This window comes from Plutella xylostella, chromosome Z, assembly GCF_932276165.1.
Source record: "Plutella xylostella chromosome Z, ilPluXylo3.1, whole genome shotgun sequence".
Taxonomy (NCBI): Eukaryota; Metazoa; Arthropoda; class Insecta; order Lepidoptera; family Plutellidae; genus Plutella; species Plutella xylostella.
Window position 1 is genome coordinate 4,793,314 of NC_064012.1, and position 20,970 is coordinate 4,814,283.

Consider the following 20,970-nt stretch of genomic DNA (forward strand, 5'->3'; position numbering starts at 1 on the left):
AAAGATGAAGATAAAAAACAACCAAACTCTCACAATATATTGATCTCTCAAAAAGGCACGGACATAAAGTCTGTGGATCACTCCACTCCGTAATAAAATCTTAAAAAAAAACCCCACCATGGTAAGGTAACTTACAAAAAGTCACAAAACACGAGAAAACCGATGAAACTTACATTGGGAAATCTGACCATTATAAGGCCCGCGGGCGACGCTGACTTTCAGCTTGTCCAGATCTTGCCTCATCATCATCAGGGACTTCTCCAGACCAACTGCATTCGAGTTCTTGGAAAACTGCAGCAGCTCGTTCAAGTATTTCAGGATAGTGTTGCTGTGCTCGTGGAAATTCATATCCAGGTGATTCAACTTGCGGTCTACGCTTTCCACCATCTTCAGGTATCTTCCACTCGCTAATAAAGTCTCCATGAATTTCCCGATGATCGCTTCATTGTCTTTCAGTGTGGTGTTCATGTGGTCTGGTTCCTGTTGAGGATCACTTCGGAGAAGGCTGATCTTGGTGGCCACAGCAGTCACCATAATCAACGCGAACAAACCAGTCTCCTGAACCAACATTACGCCCCGACTGCTTATTATGCGACAGGACGATCCATTGATTGTCTCCTACCATATGCTCTGTTTAATTTAACACCATTGTCCTTGTCATAACATAACGTTGTTTATAAAGTTCGCACGGTTAAATTTGATAATGGCTATCTTCTAATTAACACTTTGTAGATACAATTTGATTGTTTTAAGTTGTTACCATAGAAAATGTTTGTAAATGTGGTGATAGGGTAGGGATTAGTAAAACAAACTACTTACTTAAGTTTTTTAATAGATAATGCCAGCCCAGCCAAAACCCAAAATTGACATGACTGTCATTTTAGTTATATTTATTTTATTATACTTTAGAACGATAATAGTAGCTGTTCATTCCCTAAGGCTCTGCAGTGGTGGTAGTGGTTATATTATCCGATATATTTCCATCTGGAGTAGTCGTTATATTTGCCCCGGGGATGGCAGTGGTTGTATCATTCGATATATTTCCACCTGGAGCTTCAGTAGTCGTTATATTTGACCCGGGGTTGGTAGTGGTTGTATCATTCGATATATTTCCACCTGGAGCTTCAGTAGTCGTAATATTAAACCCGGGGGTGGGAGCGGTTGTATTATTCGATATATTTCCACCTGAAGCTACAGCAGTCGTTATATTTAACCCGGGGATGGCAGTGGTTGAATTTAAACCATTTTCAGTGGCGTTGCTCGTATTCCCAACATATGCTGAAATATAATTGATTGCATGTTGGTTAATGTGAAATATTATTCTGCAGAAAAGAATTCACTCAGTCGGTCAGTATATTTTGAGCTTCTATCATCATCAGCCAATAATCAGCAACTGCTGGACTCTCCAAAGGAGTGCCGCAATACTCGGTCCTCGGCCTTCCTCAGTCGAGCTTCTACAGTAAGTCATCTGAAAAGCTGACTTTGCTGCTAGTTTTTTTTTTTGGTTATATGAATAAACACAACAAATCCTACCAAAAACAAAAAATCCTAATCCTTATATCCTTATTCTTACCATCAATCTCATTCTGTTCGTTGAATTCCCTCCTGAAGATGCAGGTGGCGACACAGTCGTACTCATTCTTGAACATGTTGTTGTTTGGGAGACACCCCCTCCAGAGCCCTACCTCGCATCTGTGGGGATAACACCACCGAATGTTACCCATTTACAAACCTTATGCCTAGTCTTACCATAGTCGGTTAGATCATTAACACCCCTGTTACATTGTAATGTCACCAATTATACGTATATACCATATTAAATTCTTGACAGATGTGTAAAAATTCAACAACTAATGCCTATGTTATGATCTAACAGAGTATGGTGAAACTGGGGCTTAAGCAGCGTCGCTTGCTTTGCGTTAATAAGGTAGAATCAAGGATGTACCTTTGTTTTTAACAAATGAAAATAAGTTTTCTGCTCTGGTAGTAGTGAGATCAATGTGATCTTTAAAGCATAGGTTTTGGTCAAGCATAACGCCAAGATATTTTATTTTAGAAGTTCTAGACAGGGCGTTACAGGAACACGTATTGTGTGTATCGCAGGTATGAGAGATTATTTTAAAATTTGAAGGTGGTTGATTGGAGTTGCGTGTAGAAAAAGTGATATATTTAGTTTTACTCTCATTGAGTGTGAGCAAATGTGGTTGGAGCCACTGGGATACCTGGTTAAAGCAATATTGAGCCCTTTCAAAAGTCTCCTCCTAAGTATTTGTAGAAAATTAGAGAACGGTGTCATCGGCATAGGAGAAGATTTTACCATCTGGGAGACTGAGACTAAGGAGATCGTTAATGTAAACAAGAAACAGTATGGGTCCCAGAATACTTCCCTGTGGCACGCCATACCTAACAGTGAGGTACTTGTACTTGAACTTGTATATTCGTATATTTGCACACGTTGACTTCTTTCACTTAAATAATCCTCAAACAGTTTGAGCTGAGTGCCTCTGATGCCAATGTTGTGAAGTTTATTTAATAGGATTGGTACAGAGACCGTGTCAAAAGCCTTAGCAAGATCCAAAAAGATCCCACAGGTTTTTTGTCCTTTCTCAAGGTTCCTAGCTATGTAATCAGTTAATTTGTGCACAGCATCATCAGTAGATTTACCGGTTCTAAAGCCAAATTGACAATTTTATAGCTTGATAGGAAGGATAGGATCACTGCCATGGAAGTAATACGTACTACGAGTTACGAGGAGAAGAACTTATTATTACTTCCATGATCACTGCTTATGGTGTCGGTGGTGGTACGGTACCTGGAAGCAGGCTTCCAGTAGAAGACCACGGCGGTCGCCGGTCGCCCGCAGTCGTCCCATCGAAACTTCTCCAAGCATGCGTTTGGTGGAACTGATGAAATCAAAATAAGTATTGTTTGGAAAAGATAAATATACCTACTGATAAATATAATACCTACTTATACCAGTTATACCTATAGAGACATAGTATCTTAGAGATAAATGTACCTACTTGTACCAGTTATACCTATAGAGACGTAGTATCCTCGGGCAATGAACGAAAGAGTGTTCGGCCTAGGATACTGTTACGCCACTCTACTCGGTAGGTGTAATCAGGGTATTACTACCTACTCGGCATAGGTTTCTACTAAACTGTTTACCGGATTATGCTGTTTTATCTATAATATTTCAACATAATCGGTTTTAGGGTCCAGGGTTTACCAACTTCAAGATGGGTGACTAAAACACAATTGTAATTTACCAGAATAAACAGCTGACAGTAGCTGGAAAATCACACATAGCCAACCAACAGCCATGATTAATAATCTTCAAGTAAAAGTTTTATTTAAATCTCGAATGTAAAATGGAAAATCAAATTGAATAATCAAAAATAATATTGTTCGATCCGATGCAATTTCATTATGATAAGTGTTTATTGTCGGTAATAAGCTCCTTTTTAATCAAACAGGTAAGTAATGATGTTACATCTCATTCGTAGTTTTATGGTTTGCTGTACATAGTTAAATATAAGGCCAGTGAGAGTAACACGTAGTGTAGCACTTAAGGGCCGGTACAGGGTGACGTGCCCCGCCAAATTTGGGTTTTCAATGCTCTTCACACAGCACACGCAGTGACACGCACGACACAGGTAAGTTTGCACAGTGGGTCGATAAACGTTTACTCGCCAACTTTATTGACAATTATTTTCAAGTAGTGATTTGAGGGTAAGTATAATTTTTACTTGTAGAAAGGTAACTACAGGTATTAAAGTGTAGATAATAAGTTATACTAAGGGTATACTAAGCCGAAAGGGGATGACTCAAGGGGTCATTCTGAACAACTTTTGTTCTACGAGTTTTCAAATTCGCGAAAAAAAATATTCGTTTTCCATGGTAAAAAGTCACATGTCAAAAAAGTTTCTATGAAAAAGTATTTTTTTGTTAATTTTAAAAACTCGTAGAACAAAAGTTCAGAATGAATACCCTGTCTCACTTGTTTTTACCCGACTGCCGAAGGAGGAGGGTAATGTTTTTCGATTGTATGTATGTATGTATGTTTGTAAGTATATTTTTTGGTAGCAGAATGATATATATATATTTTTAAAGGGTTTCGTACCCCAAAGGGAAAAAAGCAACAGTTATAAGATCTCTTTGTTGTCCGTGTGTCTGACTGACTGTCTGTCATCGCCCTTTTTCAGAAACGGGTGAAGATATCAAATAGCTCAAGATATCAAGATAGCTCATATTTCGCATAGATATGGGAAGTACCCCAAAAAAATATTGGGGTACTCCCTCTCCCATACAAGTAAATTGGGGCTCATATTTTTTCCGGTTATTTTGATGGTGTAGGTAGGGTATCGTTGAATAGGTATTTTAATATAATAGGTATAAAAAAAGGTTAAAATATAATTATTTTGCTTTTACCCTTAAATTTGGGGACCACACCAAAAACAAATCCTAATTAAAAAAAATATTTCAATAGATGGCGTGATTTTATAATAATAATAATTTAATAACTCAGAGGGTACAGTTGGGTAACTCAGAATAAGAAGTGATGATATCTCAGAATCATAATGGTTGATGGTGCTATTCCGCTGAGCACCGAAACCGGTGGGACACTAGTGAAAAGTGGTCATAGAAATGCACCAGGGTAGGACCCTGCTCCTAGAACAAGACATGAGTTTGTGATTTGTGTGCGTGAAAAGCGAGGACGGAAATTTTGAATATTTTCTTGTTTTTTTTTATTATTGATGCAATAACATATAGGTAGTATTTATTATGCGTTACCCACCGAAGTCACCCCGTGGCAGGGTGACTAGATAGGTACGGTCAGCTGCAAAAGTGGTTATACATTTCTGTACCTTGTCAAACTGACGAACCGTCAATGCTTCAATGAATAGATATAGGCGGTTTGTTAGATTGTCAAGGTTCGAAAGTGTATAGCTACTTCTGCAGCTGACTGTACTTCTGCAAATCACGCCATCTAACGTTGCTTTTTTAGTGGCTCCTGTCTATAGAAGAAATTCCGTCATTAACAATTTTTCGTTACGAATGAATTTAGTAAACCCAGTAAACCTAACTAATCCAGAGGAAACCTAAAATATCTTTCTCTCTGAAACACATACCTAATAGCCCAAACTCGATGCTTTTAGCTATTAATATCTTTGAAACAAAATTCAGTCACCACCGTGTTACTGCCCTCATCATCCTCGTCGTCCTCTGTGCCTCGTTGGGAGTAGACGTGTTCCTTAAACTATTTTTTGAATATAATTATTTAATTCGAAGTTTTCGATCAGTCAGTTCTCTACCTGCTCTTGAATTATCGGCCCCTCTCGTACTATCTTGCGGTGAAGCCCATATAGTGCCAGCGCCATATTGGAATTTGTGTTGCTGTCTCACTTACCGAAGCACCTTGTGAGTAATTTTCACTATTTACCTGTACTGGTGTCAGAAAAAAGCGAAAAAACCGCGGGCCGCACCCGGACGCGAACCGGCGGCCTCACGCTTCTGGGGTGAACGCCTTAACCACTGGACCACTGATACTGGCAGCGCTGCGTGCGAATTACTTGATATACCTCTACGACTATCCATACTCGTGGTAATACCGACACCGGCCAATTTCAAACGATTGTGTAGTTGTGTGCACAAATCACTTACCTATTTATACGCGGTATACGGTTATATACAGCATGATGCACTCCCCATCTAAATCCAAGCAATCTCACTCAAAATCAGACATATCAATGCCATCAGATACCGCACTACGGAAGCGCAAAACACCTGATGATGATATTACCCAACTTTTTAAAACGTTCACTCTAGAGATGAAAGCCACTATGAGTAACTTACAAACCGACATGAGCATGAAACTATCAGAAATCAACCAAAACATCAATACCATAAGGAGTGACTTGGACACATTAAATTTAACGACCTCCGAAATTAAGTCTGATATAAATTCTCTACGCAGCGACTGTCTTAGCACGAAACAACGAGTGTTGGTTTTAGAAAACAAACAGCAGGCAATGCACGAATCAGTTACCGATATCCAATCCTCCGCGCAGTTTTGTTCCGACCAGCTGGACGACGTTCAGAAACGCATGGCTATATTGGAAAAATCAGGCGGCAATGGTTCGCAGCTGACAAATAAGATGATTGCTATGGAAATTAAGATAGAAAATATGGAACAACAGGCTCGTCAATGCAATATTGAATTAGCAAACCTTCCTGAAAGGCGCGGTGAAAATCTCACTACTATAGTGGAAACCATTGGATCTAAGATTAACTATCCCATACACCAGAAGGAGATTGTCGCAGTTCACAGAGTCCCGCAAGCTCAACAATCGGATCGCCCTAAGAATATAATTGTCAAATTGCAATCCCGCACTGTACGAGACAATATCTTAAGTGCATTTCGTACCGCCAAAGGTATAAAGACGGACGTACTGGGAATAGCGGGCCCTCCTAGAGCTGTGTACATGAATGAGCACCTAACATGGCAGAATAAACAATTATTTCGGGAGACCCGTGAAAGGACGCGCGCGCAGGGCTACAAATATGTTTGGATCAAGAACGGGACCATTCTTGTGCGTGAAGCGGACACTAGCCCGGCTTTTGCTATTCGTAGTCGCAATGATCTCAGCAAAATACAACGAAAGGAAGCCTGATAGTAGTAGTTTTATGTTAATATACGATATATACTTTAATTTTTACATCACTTCACGTTGTTTACTAAACAATCTTAGTTTGATGTTTATTATATCTAAAAGTATAAATAGTTGTGTATTATCTTTTTATAAGAGCGGTATAGCGTATATGTATTTTAATTTGATTGCTACTGCATTCCTATTTTATAAGTTGTATGCACTTGTAACATGTTTATGCCTTGGCCTCTATGGATATACAATATGCATGGGCTCACTTTCTTTGTACTCTCGGATTAATGTGAATTTATTTGTTTTTTTAAATTTCCATGGCTAATAGTGACTTGTCTGTCTATTATCAGAACTGTAAGGGCTTACGTACTAAACTAAATTCACTCTACATGAATATTCTGGCTCATACATACGACATCATAGTACTTACGGAAACTTGGCTTATTAATGACATATCTGACAACGAATTCATCGACCAACGCTATACAGTATATAGATGTGATCGCGATAGATCTGCTACCAAGAAACAAGACGGTGGAGGGGTGCTCGTGGCCGTTCTTAAAGAGTTAAGACCATCCATAGTTAATTTCATGGATATTTCCTTAACGCAATTTATGGAACACGTTATTATTAGTTTGCCCAGTACCCAAAAATGTAAACATCATATTGTCAGTGCGGTTTATATACCTCCAAAAACAAAAGAAGAGACATATGAAACATATTTAAACTCAATCCAACCAATTATTGATAAAACTGAAGTAGATGTATTTTACATGATAGGGGATTTTAACTTACCATACCTAGACTGGGTTCCTCACTCTGATTCTAACGGCTATTCATGTAATGGCACAACTTCTGTCTGTAGACTATTTTCTAATTTTATGTCTATTAATAACGCCTTTCAGTATAACAGTCTTAAAAATAGGGATGACAGAATACTAGATTTAATCATTTCTAACATTAGATTAAACAAAACATTAGTACCGATTCCCGAACTATCTAAAATTGACCCTCTACATCCACCTTTTTACAATATTCTCTCCATCAATGTTGATAATAAACCAATGAAGAAACGTTCTATACCAAAATATAATTTCTACCGTGCTAATTACGACCTTATTATCAAAGACTTGGACCAAATAGACTGGCATGGATTACTGGATGAGTTACCGGCTGAAAGCGCTCTAGAAACATTTTATAACAAAATCTATGGTCTCATTAAAGCTCATATCCCTCTAACTAAATCCAAGTCTTCACGATTTCCAGTGTGGTTTAGTCCTTCATTGATTCACATATTTAAAGACAAAAACAAGGCATGGATTAAGTGGAAGACGTATGGAAACCTATGTGACTATGAAGTATTTTCATTATATCGTAAAAGATTTAAATCAGAGTGCGATAAATGTTTTTCTAATTACATTGAATCAGTAGAAAGCAGTATCACTACGGATGTCAAACACTTTTGGACGTATATAGCAAATCGCCGTAATAAGTCAGGCATACCGTCCACTATGAAGTATGACGGGCATTCTTCGAGTGATCCAGAAACAATATGCAATATGTTTTCAGATTATTTTCATTCAGTCTATGAGCCCTCTACTTTAGATTCAAAAGAATGGTCTATCCCCACACACAGTAACAGTAACAATGTCCTTATACACAATTTGCATTTCACCGAATCACGCGTTCTACAAGAGCTCAAACGGCTCGACCCTGTTAAAGGAGCCGGACCAGACGGTTTACCACCTGTGTTTTTAATTCGAATCGCGAACTACATAAGTCTACCCTTAGCCATTATTTTTAATAAATGTATAGGGGAAGGGGTTTTTCCTACAATCTGGAAACTGGCGAATATTACTCCAGTACACAAAGGTGGTCACAAAAACGATGTTGATCAATACCGGCCTATCTCTATTATGTCCACCTTGTCGAAGCTATTTGAGAGACTGGTTCATGACATCATATATCCCATCCTACACAATACCATCATTCAAGAGCAACATGGCTTTGTTAGAAAACGATCAACTGCATCAAATCTTATTTTATTTGCAAACAATTTGTTTGAAAATATGGACAAAAGAATACAGGTTGATGCTGTTTACACAGATTTTCGTAAGGCTTTTGACAAGGTGGACCACAAACTTTTACTTGATAAAATTGCATTTAATGGCATACGCGGCGACTTGCTCCGTTGGTTTTCGTCGTACATAACTGATAGAAGTCAGAGAGTATTGATCAACGGGTTCCAATCTAGCACAATTAAAGTTACATCGGGCGTCCCCCAAGGCTCAATTTTAGGTCCTCTACTTTTTATCCTTTTTATTAATGATATTAAACAATGTTTCCTCAATTCAAAATTTTTAATGTATGCTGACGATCTTAAAGCTTTTAAACCTATTTATAGTATTAATGACAGTTATTTATTTCAAGAAGATTTAAACCGCTTGAGTGAATATTGCCATCAAAATAAACTTAAACTAAATTTACAAAAGTGCAATTTTATAACGTTTTCAAAAAAAGTTACAAATGTTAACTTTACCTACTCTCTTTGCGATGCACCGCTAATAAGAGTCGAATCACTAAGAGACCTAGGAATACTATTTGATCATAAGCTACATCTTGACTTACATATTGATAAAATAGTTAATAAAGCATATCAAATGTACGGTTTTATAATGAGAGCCTCGCATGATTTCCATCAACCTTCTACTTACCTGCATTTGTACAAAAGTTTGATTAGGCCCCAATTGGAATATGCTGTATCTATCTGGAATCCGTTTTACACCAAATATAAGGATATTATCGAGAGAGTGCAGAGAAAGTTCTTGCGTGCAATGCATTTTCGTTGCTATCGTGCCACTCTATCTTACAGAAAACTTCTGGAGAAATATAAACTTCAAACTCTTGAAGATAGACGTACTTTACTGGAGGCAATGACACTGTACGGCATATGTCACAATAACTTTGATTGTATTGATTTGACCAATAAAATTTGCTTTGTCGTACCGCGAACTGTCCACCGTCGGGAGGTCCGCGCTTACCAACTGTTCTCCACAACTTCTAGCAAGACTAATGCAGGCAAGCGCGCACCTCTCCATCGCATGGTCGATACGTACAATAAATTTTTTAACGAAATTGACATATTCCACCAGCCTCTATCAACATTCAAAAAGAATATTATCAGCAATTTGTCTTGTACTAATTAGAATTACTTTTTATTTAATTTAATTTGATTAATTCCTTGCATACATGCATATTAATTTAAGTTATTTAGGTACCTATAGATTTATATCTCATATGTATTCCTTAGCTATACCCGCTTGTTTTTTTTAAAATTATTTATTTATTTATTTGTCCTCTCTAAATACACATTATTATGCATGCATATTTTGCATGCCTTTTTAAGTTCTAGGAATAATTTAATTTCTTTAGATGTTTTAGTTTTATAAGTTTGTTAACTCCCAACTAGGTAATTAAGTAAATATTCTGTGGATGACGTTGTGGGCTGTACATTTATATCTTAAGATTTACCGATATTTATTTATAATTATTACAATGTACAACTGTTTGTCAACCCGAATAAATAAAAATAAAATAAAAAATCAGATCCTCACGAGACCATACCTCAACCAGCACCATGAGACTGTGTTTTTGAATCCTAACCAAATGTTCCTACGTATTGGCATCATTTAGATCCATTATGCTTCCTCAATTTCAAATCAAATTATGTTGGTGTCATAAAAGTTGAGAAAGTGCAATGACAACCAATTTGCAGTGATTTTGTGTCTGTACACGATTAGATCGCGAGCTATCAGTGCTGCCTAAACCGACGTAACCCTTCTTTGGAGGCCAGCGGCCGACTGAGTCAAACGTCGCTTGTGTTTATGATTTTATAACACCGAAAGCCGCCATAGATATTTGTATGAAGATTTGAGGGAAAAAAATTGCTCAAGTTTGGGATTAATTTACACAAAATAGGTGTGTGTTTATTAAAAAAACAAGGTATTTAGCGCCTAGTCCAAGCATTTATCTTTATAATTTGATAAGAATCATATGAAAATTCTTGATAATTACGACACAGTTGTTACAATACGGGAGTGTGATTTAGTGGTTTTTCGTGATATTCTGAATTTAATTTACAGTTATCCATAAGAATTTACTTAAATTCGAATCATTCAGCACCTAGCTAGACTCTTCGGCTACCTGTTCAAGGCTGTAGAGCATCATTTACTACATAATTCTATGACAATGCCAACCCTCGATTCCCTATTGCCGACCCTTAAGAGCTGGTATGGAAGAAATAGGTATTAAAGAGGTAAGAATTAAAATACTTCGATTCCATTCAGTTTCTATATTCACTCTTAAAATTAAATCTAAAATGAAATAATTAAGTATAATATGTGAAAAATCGACCTGCACTTTGGAAGTACTTGCACGCTTACACTACACGGGGAAGATTTTCATATTTATTTATTTATCAAAGGAAAACTTACAGCTAAAGTTTATGGAAATGAAAAAATGAAAATGAAAAATATTTTATTTCTTTAACAAAAACGGTACAAAAAACATTTTATGGTTGCGACCCTCTATTAAGTGTAAAAACACCTGTGTTAGGGGGCCACGCTCTTCCGTAACAAAAAGATTTTCGTACCATAGGCATATGTTATCGTAAATATTAGGCAGGTTTACATGCAAAAATAAATACTTAAATACTAGGTATTTAGTAGGTACATCAAATGGCAATTAGATATAACACTTTTAGATAGAATAAAGAGGAAAAGTTATATTTATAAGCAAACTACAAGAATTTGTGTTAAGTGCGAGAGTGTGTATGTATGTGTGTGTGTGTGTGTGTGTGTGCGTGTGTGTGTGTGTGGGTGTGTGTGTGTGTGTGTGTGTGTGTGTGTGTGTGTGTGTGTGTGTGTGTGTGCGTGTGTGTGGGTATAAGTGCGGTACGTGTAGCTTTATTCAGGGTACATTAAAAGATTTTCTGTTTCAGCATAATTTAATGACTTCAACCATTCAGTTATTTTATGTTTAACTTCATGTTTATTTAGCATGTAGATATTAAGCTTTTCATTTATTATTTTATACAGATGTTCTGTTTGTCTTTTATATTGACGCCCAGCAAAACTGGTCGAAAAACTGGTCAACATTACAACTGCATTTTTTCTTCGTTTCAAAAGATGGGCGGGATCAGGAATAATGGATCTATGTTTTCTGAGTGTTGCATGAAGTACATATAGTTTTCTAATCGACAACAAGTCACAATCTTTATACAATTGCTCAGTGGAGTACAATCTAGGTTTAAAATACGCAACTTTAAGAAGAGCCCTCTGTGATCTTTCTACATCCAAAAACTTGGTTTTTGCGGCACTGCCCCATACCGTAATACAATAAATTATGATTGACTGCGCAAGAGCCAAGTAAATTGAATTTAGCAGGAGCTTGGATGCCACGTGCCGTAGGTTTTTAAAGATCCAGATAAGTTTCCTTACTCTATTACCTATTGCCTCAAGATGTACATACCACGTTAGGTGCTGATCTAAGTGTATACCGAGATATTTTATAGAGAAAGCTTTTTCAATTGTGGGACAAGAGCAACTTTCAGGGATTGACAGCTATATTTATGTATGTATATTTTTAGGTCTGGAGGAGGTTGAGTGGATTTATTTATAGTATGGCATAAATACTTCGTCTTTTGCGTGTTTAGGGTCAGTAGATTGTGGCTTAACCAAAGATCAACTTGCGAGAGTCCTGCTTGAGTGTCGCTAACTATAGATTTCCAAGTCTTACCCGTAAAAACTATAGCGGTATCATCAGCATATGAGAAGAAGCTTGCATTTTTAAGTTTAGACATTAGTAAATCGTTAATATAGATGAGAAACAGTGTAGGCCCAAGTACGCTTCCTTGGGGCACTCCAAAAGATATGTTACAATACTGACTCACCTTATTATCTACTTTGACACACTGTTGCCTATCAGTTAAATAATCTTTAAAAAGAGCTAGAGGTATACCTCTTATACCTATGTGTTCCAGTTTTTTTACAAGAATCGGGACAGACACGGTGTCAAACGCCTTTTTTAAATCTAGGAAAGCTGTGAGACATTTATTTCCTTTGTCAAGTTGTTCAACAATTAATGTACTTAGAGCTAGAACAGCGTCTTCCGTTGATTTGTTTTGTCTAAATCCAAATTGATGATCAGATATGATGTTGAATTTATTAAGGTAGTTGATCAGTCTTTTATTGATAATTTTTTCTAATATTTTAGCAAAAACTGTAAGTACAGATATTGGTCTAAAGTTGCCAACATCGTCTCTGTCCCCTCCCTTGTAAACTGGTGTCACAATAGCCTTTTTCAAGGCAATGGGAAATACACCTTGATTAAAACAAAGATTTATAAAATGAGTCAGCACAGGAACTAATTCATTTTTAGCAAGTTTTATAAAACTAGTGGGAATAGCATCATAACCTGAAGCACTTGTACTCTTTAAATTCATAATCGTTATCTCTGTTTCTTCAAAATCCGTATCTAATAGAGCAAAAGAGTCCGGTAGTCTATTTTTTAAATTTAAATAATCAGCACTTAATGTGTTAGGTATAGGTGGTGTTGTTATTTGGTTGGCTAAGTCACTTCCAATGTTAGAAAAATATTCATTGACAAAATTTAAAGACTGTGAAGTTGATTGTTTTAAGTTAAGTAATTGTGTGTTGACGGTTTTGGGTAGTTTAGAGTAAGTAATACTATTTATAGTCTTCCAAAGACTTTTTGAGTTTTTAGCTGAAATTTCTAAAAGTCGTCTTTCATATGATCTTTTGATTTTTTTAATAAGATTATTGCAGTAGTTACGATAGCGTCTGTAAGTAATTTTTAAGACATCATTATCCGGATCATTTCTTAACTGTTTTTGTTGTTTATTTCTATTTCGTATGCAGCGTAGTAAACCTGGAGTTATCCACGGTTTTATGGTTCTTTTGCTATTTGGAATAGTTATAGTTTTAGTGTTTGCTTTTAAAGACTCAGATACAGCATTTGTGAGAAGATCAATGAGTAAGTGTGGGTCATTACAGAACATTAGCTCAGATAAGTTTTTCTCGGCTAAACTAAGTAGAGCTTTATTGTAGTCAGTTTTTGTTGCATATTTGGGCACATTAGAACTAGTCTTAAGATTTGACAGGAGCATAACAATCATGGCGTGGTCGGTAATAGTGGTGTTTACGACAGCAATTCGTGCAATAGTTGTACTCCTATCTAACTTTATCATAAAGTGGTCTAAACAGCTATGTAGCCTCGTCGGCAACATGTGTCCAGGCATAATACCTAAAGAAGCTAACATATTGAGGTAGTAGTGTCTGTTTCTCCTTTTAAGAGCTGTTTCATTTTCAGTGACTATTAGATTTATATTAATGTCTCCTGTTATTGTGATATTTTTGTGACTTTTAATAGTTTCTAAGTGTGAACACAGCGAATCTACAAAAGGAATAACATTAGTAGTTGATGGAGACCTGTAAATTCCAAGTACAATGTGGTCCTGTAGATCAATTTGAAGGCACGACGCATCACAAAGTTTGATTTCTTTAGTATTAGCTCTATGTATGTCATTTATGAAAGCTACAACTCCATCATTTTGATTAAGTTGATCATTGGTAAAATGCGAATAATAATTATCAAGATGTGGAATAGGCTTGTCTTTTTGTAGTCTGCATTCTGTTAAAATTATCAAATCTGGTTTAAAATCAATAGATGCTAAAGTTGTTTTAAGGTCATCCATTTTGCTGTACACACTTACTATGTTTTGGGAAATAATTGTTATGTCATGTTTTTTAATTGGGAGGTAGCTACATATTTCTTCTGGATCGCATTTAATTGCAGACGCTATTTCCATGTTATCTAGGTCAGCTATCGTGTTAAGAGCCATATTTGAGTGATAAACAGTCTGCAGTCTTTAACAAAGATGACTTTTTGTTTAGGATTTCAGAGAAGTTAAACTGTAAATAGTAGTTAGTTATTATTATTAATGATTTTATAGTGTTGGTATAGTGAAAATGGGCGCGTGTGTAATGGTGTTTGTGTGTGGGTAAATCGGTGTAGTATGGTGTGTGTGAATGTGTGTTACATAAATCAAAAAATCTTATAATTAAGTAAGTGTACAAGGAGTTAAGCTGAAATTCAGATTGACAAAGCGACAATTTACATATTATTATGATATTAATAACTAGTCATTGCGCATTCATGAGTTGGGTACATTGAGCTTCAGACTTGATATTGATGATTTGAGAATTTTCATCTCTTCTGACATAAACTTTGCCATACGCAGTCCAGCAAAACTTGTAATTTTTGCTCTTCACAAGGTCACGTGCCAGGAAATGAAGTCGAGCTCCTTTACTCGTCAAATTTTCGGATATAAAAATAGGAACATCCTCATCCTTACGGAAACCTAAATGTTTGGCAGTGAGCTTGGATTTGTGTTTTATATTGAATAATTTACACATTTTCATAAGTTCACTCTTTATCAAAGTCGAACCAGTTTCAACAATAATCGGTGTGTTTCTGGAACTATCGGTCTTTCCGCGGACTCTGTAAATGTCTTTTATGTCTTTTTTTGTGATTTCACAGCCCACAGTGTTAGAGAGCTGAACCACCATCTCAATCAGGTCTTCTTTAGATTCATTATTTTTACGTGGCACGTTTTTCAGTTCGAAATTTGCTTTGCGGTTTGACATTTGTAAGTCCTCAATTTTATTCTCTAGCAGTGATATGTACTCACTATCCTCTCTTCTTTGTGATTCCAGGGACAAAATTTTGTCTTGTAATAGTTTATTCTGCTCTGTAAGAAGAGAGATTGAGTCCACAATGCCACGATTGGATTCTTGCACCTCCTTCAGACTCGAAACCATTTGACAAATTTTCTTGTCCGAGTTAGCGAAGAGGGCAGCCATTGATTTCATCATTTCGTCTCTAAAAGTGGATAATTCAGTCATTCCAATGCTATCCTCCTCTCTCCTTCTCTTGATGCGCGTCACAGCAAAGTTAGTCGGCGTCACAGACAATTCAGGTTCAGATGATGACTTCTCTAAGGACATGTTCATATTTTATCAACAAGAGCGTTTAGGTAGGTCACGTGATTATTTTGAGTTAAGTGCCGACTTGCTCAACGCTCAGTGCTTTGCCCGATCGTTGTACCAGGAAACTAGAAGCCTCGAATGGTTTATAATAAAAAATCAGCGAAGCGTAGGTAACAGATACTTCTTTGCAGCGCAGATATACCAGGGGTGCAGAAGTTACCAGTAGGTCTTACAAATTGCTCAGAGTGACGTCACGACGTGACGTATTCAGCACTTCGTCGCGTAGTTAAGAATCACAAGTACCAGGCGACCAGGAGTTACAAGGCAGTATTAGCAATAATAGTGTCGTAAGGGGTCTTCATAAATTGGACGCGATCGACGATTTCATACTAAATTATTTTCCGTCCAGATTAAGTAGATCCCCGTCGCGGGAGTGGTTCTCTCACCGAATTCTTGTGTTTGAGCGCTCGAATCACCTCCTTGCAATTGATGCACTCCTATTTTACTGTTTGATATTATTTTACAAAAGTATTTTATTTTAATATTTAATTAAATAGTTAAAGGTACAGTGGCACGTTAACTCAGAGCTGAGGTCCGGGGGGAAGAGGAAAGATGCTAAAAGTATGTAGTTGAAAGCCAATTACAAGTTTTCACTAATTAACAATGGAATATTACAAAAAATAATCCTAAATGTAGCAGTAGCTAAACACGTTGCTATACACAAAACAAAATAACTACTCATAGAGTATATATGTAATTAACTTAATTAAAAAATATATAGATACTTATGGTATCTAACAAACTTTTTCTGAATGGACTCAATTTTAATAACGTGGGTTCCACACCTGCGACGCGTATTCCAAGTTGCTTCGAACAATAGAGCAATAAATAATTTTAATAGACTTCATTAAATTCAAATTTTTACAGGAGCGTATAAGAAATCCTAGTAATTTATATGCTTTTTTTACTATTTTATCTATATGGTTATTAAAAAGCAATTTGGAGTCCATAATAACGCACAAATCCCTTATCTCGGTACAGTTGGAAATAGTCTGATTATTAATAATATATGTACTTGAAAACATACTGCGTTTACGACCAAAAGATATAGAGAAACATTTAGAGACATTGATATCCAACCTGTTCATTCTGCAGTAGGTAGTAAGTTTATTGAGATCAAACTGAAGTAGAGCAGAGTCCTCTGGACTATTAACCACTCTGAACACCTTCATATCGTCAGCAAACAAGAGGAATTGTGAGTTATTAAAACAGACGTCAATGTCATTAACAAAAATAATGAATAGGAGGGGGCTCAATAACGATCCCTGCGGTACTCCAGAAGGAATGCTTTTCCAGGTTGACATATAACCGTTTTAAACCACCGATTGCGTCCTATTTGATATGTAAGATTTGAACCAGCGAAACAAATCACCACGAATTCCGGTTAATAGAAGTTATTTAAGCAGCATTTCATGATCTATGCGATCAAACGCTTTGCTATAGTTGGTGTAAACGGCATCGATTTGATTGCCGTTATCCATGTGTGAAGCGATAAACTCATTGAATATAATAAGGAAACTGTTGATCTTTTCTTAAGAAAACCATGTTGCTGTGAGTTGAATGTTAATTTCAGCGATGCATAACTTGATCATATACAATTCGCTCAAATATCTTGGCAATAAGACATAGTTTGGGAATTGGTTTGAATATTAGCTAGCAGTTACCAGCTAAGATAAAAGGCTACTTACAGGATTTACAAAAAAGCTAGAAGACTATTTAACTGCTTATATTCTTCTACTCATACACTTTATTGTATGTATAAATACATATTATTAGTGATAAGATGCATCATTGGCTTATGAGAATATTCGAAAAATTATAACGTCAATTTTATTCTGTTGCTTTCGAAACTTTTGTTTTCGAGATCAGTTAAACTATGAAGTTTTTAGCAAGTCGATAGTCGGCAACACACAAGATAATAACGATAATAATTGAACAGTTGCGATACTGCATTTTGTTTCTAATAACTTACTTTATCCTAATTACTATGCTTTAGCGCTACAATATCTACTGGACGCTTACTCTGGTTTTAAGTAACCATGCCTAAGTATTTGCCTTAGACTAATTCATGTTGGAAACTAGAGTAAACCTTCACTCAACACTAAATATATTTTTCAATAAGTAATTCCTATTATTATAATAATTTATTTAATTAATATTTATAGTTAATAGTTAAAATGTAAACACGATCGGAATAGTGGCGACGGGCTCAGATGAGTTGGGCTGGTTGATGTAGAGGCTCCACGATCTTTGGTCCAGGTCGAAAATTCCTGGGAAGAAACAAACGAATAAGTAATCGAAAGGTTCTTCCTTCCATAGGAATTACATTCGGATTGCAAGAGTTCAGCGTTTGTGACCGTGGTGAAATGATTGCACAGTAAGATTAATTCTCAGGCCCTACTTGCTGTCTAGAATGCTGGTAGAAACCAGAAAGCGGATATCCAAACTTTGTAGAACAAAGGTTATTCAAAATGACCTCCTGATTCAGTCCCTTTCTACTTAACTATTCAGCTTTTCCACATTATGTAATTTATGTACAACGCAGTCTTGGTAACTATAAGGTCCTGTTTCGCATTGTCACGATAATGGCTACCTCTGGGATAAAAAAACATGATGTCACTGTATAAAATATACCTAATTATAGAGAGCGACAGCATGTCTTTTATCCCACAGGTAACCACCAAATTGGGAAACAGGCCCGAAGTATCTCTGGGAAGGACCCTCACACGCCAGAAGCTTTTACCTGCACATATAGTCTTGACCTGCGCAGTCTTCCGATCCTCGAACACACGGAATTCTTTCCCGCTGATGTCAGATATGATGTTCTCTACATCCCCCTTGGAGGTGGGTTTGGCGTGGCCGTGGATCATGGACAGACGAGCCACGCTGCTATCGATGATCGGCCCTCGGACTTCTGTGAGGTTCAGACGCTGGTATCTGGAGAGGATATATGATCAATGGTGAGCATGATGGAAAAGTATAATGCATGGGAAACGTGTCTTATCTTCATTTTATGGGGCTCAGTTTTGAGGTACTACGTTAGTATAGAAAAGGCGTCAATCATCCTAACTTTTTTTTAACGAAAGAACCTTCGGAATTTGAGGGATAAAATACTTGAAATCTGTTACGAAGAACTTATAAACCTCCATGCGATACCGATAAGTGGACGCTTACCTAGACGCGGATTACGATGTAGTGGCATTCCATCTTTACCGACAACCACAGCACTTACTTGTTGCAATGCACCAAAGCATCACCGTTCATCTCGTACTTCTGTATATTGATCTGGGAGCGATCAGCCTTCAGCTCTGGGGCTACTTCGATGTTGAAGAGTTGCCGAGGGCCGGTGGGGTTAGTCCAGAACAGGTTGAGGGAAAACCCGTTGCCGATACCAAGACCTTTGTCGGTCAAAACCCGCTCTACTTCTTCTACACTCTTGGCTGCCAGCATGGCTCTGGTTATGAAGGTTCGGGCTGGAATTTAAAAACAGGGGTTTACAAACAAACAAAGTTTAATTATTTGTTCTCGTATAGAAATAACGAGCTAGTCTGGCTTGAGTCACATTAAGCCAGGTAAGACGTTGGATCCCTGGGTTTCCGGTATAAAGAGTGGATGGAGAAAGAGTGGTGTGCTGCTTCTAAGCTGATAATGATGGTTCCGTAGTTGTTAATGTAAATGATGTTGATGATGAAACACGTCGGACTCATATTGAAAAGCAAGATGATGCATTTGCATGACGGAGTAGTCAGTTATACATATATTATTGTTATGTAATTATGAAACATTTTGTAGCCTGTGTTTGCTTGGGAGTGTAATAAACTCTTGCGTTGTTTATGTCAATGAGATTATTATTTTTATACAACCGGTGCTTGTAAAAATACTTCACGAGAGTCCATATTATATGGCTATCATAATATATAACAAACAACCTTCTCATAGTAATCACATCTCAAACAGATCCTTCAAAATACCACAATAAACTAAAAACTTTTCTCTTGGACCGATGCTTCTACTCGATCCAAGATAACTTACATGAAATTAATATACAAAATTTCACATAAATATGACGTGCTCTCCTAATAAGTTCTGTGGTCAGTGGTCTATGTACTCACGTGTACCGCCAGGCTTCAAGGCTTTAGGGCTCAGGGTGTTGATGGAGAAGACCATACCATGCTCGTTGAACCCACTGGTGTAGCCTGGCAGCTGACCGGCGTAGCAGAGCGAAGCGAAACGCTCCTCTACCGCCTGGAAATAAAGGTGGAAATAGCATGAGCGATTGTACTGTTGGAAACTTAAGGCAGTGTGTTTGCCCCAGGCCAATAGAAACACAGTGGGAAAAGGCCTGGAACACGGTAAATTATGTACTTATGTGTGATATGGAACCAGAATTTTGAGGTCTCCTAGAAAAACAAAGAGATTTTATTATGACTCTACCATACTCAGACTTGGAGGTAGGTAAGTACACTATCCTAATTGAATAAAAACATATTTAGCTACTAATTATTTTCACGGTCAGTAAGCGGACCATGTAAAAGGATTATAATTATTCTCTCGTAGAGATAAAAATCTCAAAAGTTAGGTCATTAGTACATTGTCTAAAACACTAACATTCAGACTCTAAGCCCCGTGTAGATAGAATATCTCGTAAGATAAGAAAGCCAGTGAGGCGTTTAATTTTAATGTGAGTATACTTGAAGATACGCTAGTCTAGACTTTTGACTACCCCTATTTCCAGGAGCCGTAAGAGTTAAATTTCGATAGCAAATGTTGTAATTGTCATGGGTTTCACTGTACCCAGACAATTAAGAAGGAAACCAGTAATTAAAGACTATGATAACCCCATTTGCCAATTAGATAATTGCACTTGAAAAGTGTAGTAATCTGGTGTTAGTATTATAAGTAAACCAGATGTAAGGTAGGAGGTATACTCTGCTGTGTGTTAGTAGGTGACGAGGCCAAGGTATGCAGGTGTTCAGTCGATCTTAAAATTGGTACCATCTGCAGACTATGCTTATTAGTCAAAAATTCGCTGCGGTCAGGTCTTTCAGAAGTTTCAGAACCCAGGAGTACATATGTACCTTCTTACATTATACTTACAGATAATTATCCGAATATCGCTATGAAATAAGCTGTTATTTCTACCACTAAAGCGATGATGTGTTTTTTTCACAATATGC

General features: G+C 37.0%; 3 protein-coding genes across 5 annotated transcripts in view; 1 reads left to right on the plus strand and 2 right to left on the minus strand.

Moving 5' to 3' along the window:
• Positions 1-138: 138 nt before the first annotated feature.
• Positions 139-2,928, minus strand: LOC125491317 (cell wall protein SED1-like). Its single transcript, XM_048632948.1, has 3 exons — positions 2,813-2,928; positions 1,574-1,692; positions 139-1,278 (listed from the first exon to the last, which is right to left on the minus strand). The coding sequence occupies exons 2-3, from the start codon at positions 1,647-1,649 to the stop codon at positions 935-937; spliced, it is 420 nt and encodes a 139-aa protein (XP_048488905.1). The 5' UTR covers positions 1,650-1,692; positions 2,813-2,928; the 3' UTR covers positions 139-934.
• A 2,771-nt stretch (positions 2,929-5,699) lies between these two features.
• LOC125491282 lies at positions 5,700-6,677 on the plus strand. Its single transcript, XM_048632849.1, has one exon. The coding sequence runs from the start codon at positions 5,700-5,702 to the stop codon at positions 6,675-6,677; it is 978 nt and encodes a 325-aa protein (XP_048488806.1).
• An 11,245-nt stretch (positions 6,678-17,922) lies between these two features.
• LOC105381556 (isopenicillin-N N-acyltransferase) overlaps positions 17,923-20,970 on the minus strand; it is a 33,175-nt gene continuing 30,127 nt past the window's right edge. For all 3 annotated transcript variants that reach the window (XM_011551314.3, XM_011551313.3, XM_038121901.2), the window contains exons 6-9: positions 19,906-20,038; positions 19,026-19,266; positions 18,537-18,730; positions 17,923-18,063 (exon numbers count right to left, since the gene is read on the minus strand). In XM_011551314.3, coding sequence (XP_011549616.2) covers positions 17,966-18,063; positions 18,537-18,730; positions 19,026-19,266; positions 19,906-20,038 — 666 coding nt within the window. In that variant the 3' untranslated portion in view covers positions 17,923-17,965. The remainder of the gene's footprint in view (positions 18,064-18,536; positions 18,731-19,025; positions 19,267-19,905; positions 20,039-20,970) is intronic.

What these genes read in the sequence shown, in the direction of transcription:
- LOC125491282 (XM_048632849.1), top strand. Translation starts at nt 5,700, where the DNA reads ATGATGCACTCCCCATCTAAATCCAAGCAATCTCACTCAAAATCAGAC.
- LOC125491317 (XM_048632948.1), bottom strand. Translation starts at nt 1,649, where the DNA reads ATGTTCAAGAATGAGTACGACTGTGTCGCCACCTGCATCTTCAGGAGG. An exon ending in CGAACAGAATGAGATTGATG is followed by an intron (nt 1,279 to 1,573) that starts GTAAGAATAAGG and finishes ATTATATTTCAG; the next exon opens with CATATGTTGGGAATACGAGC.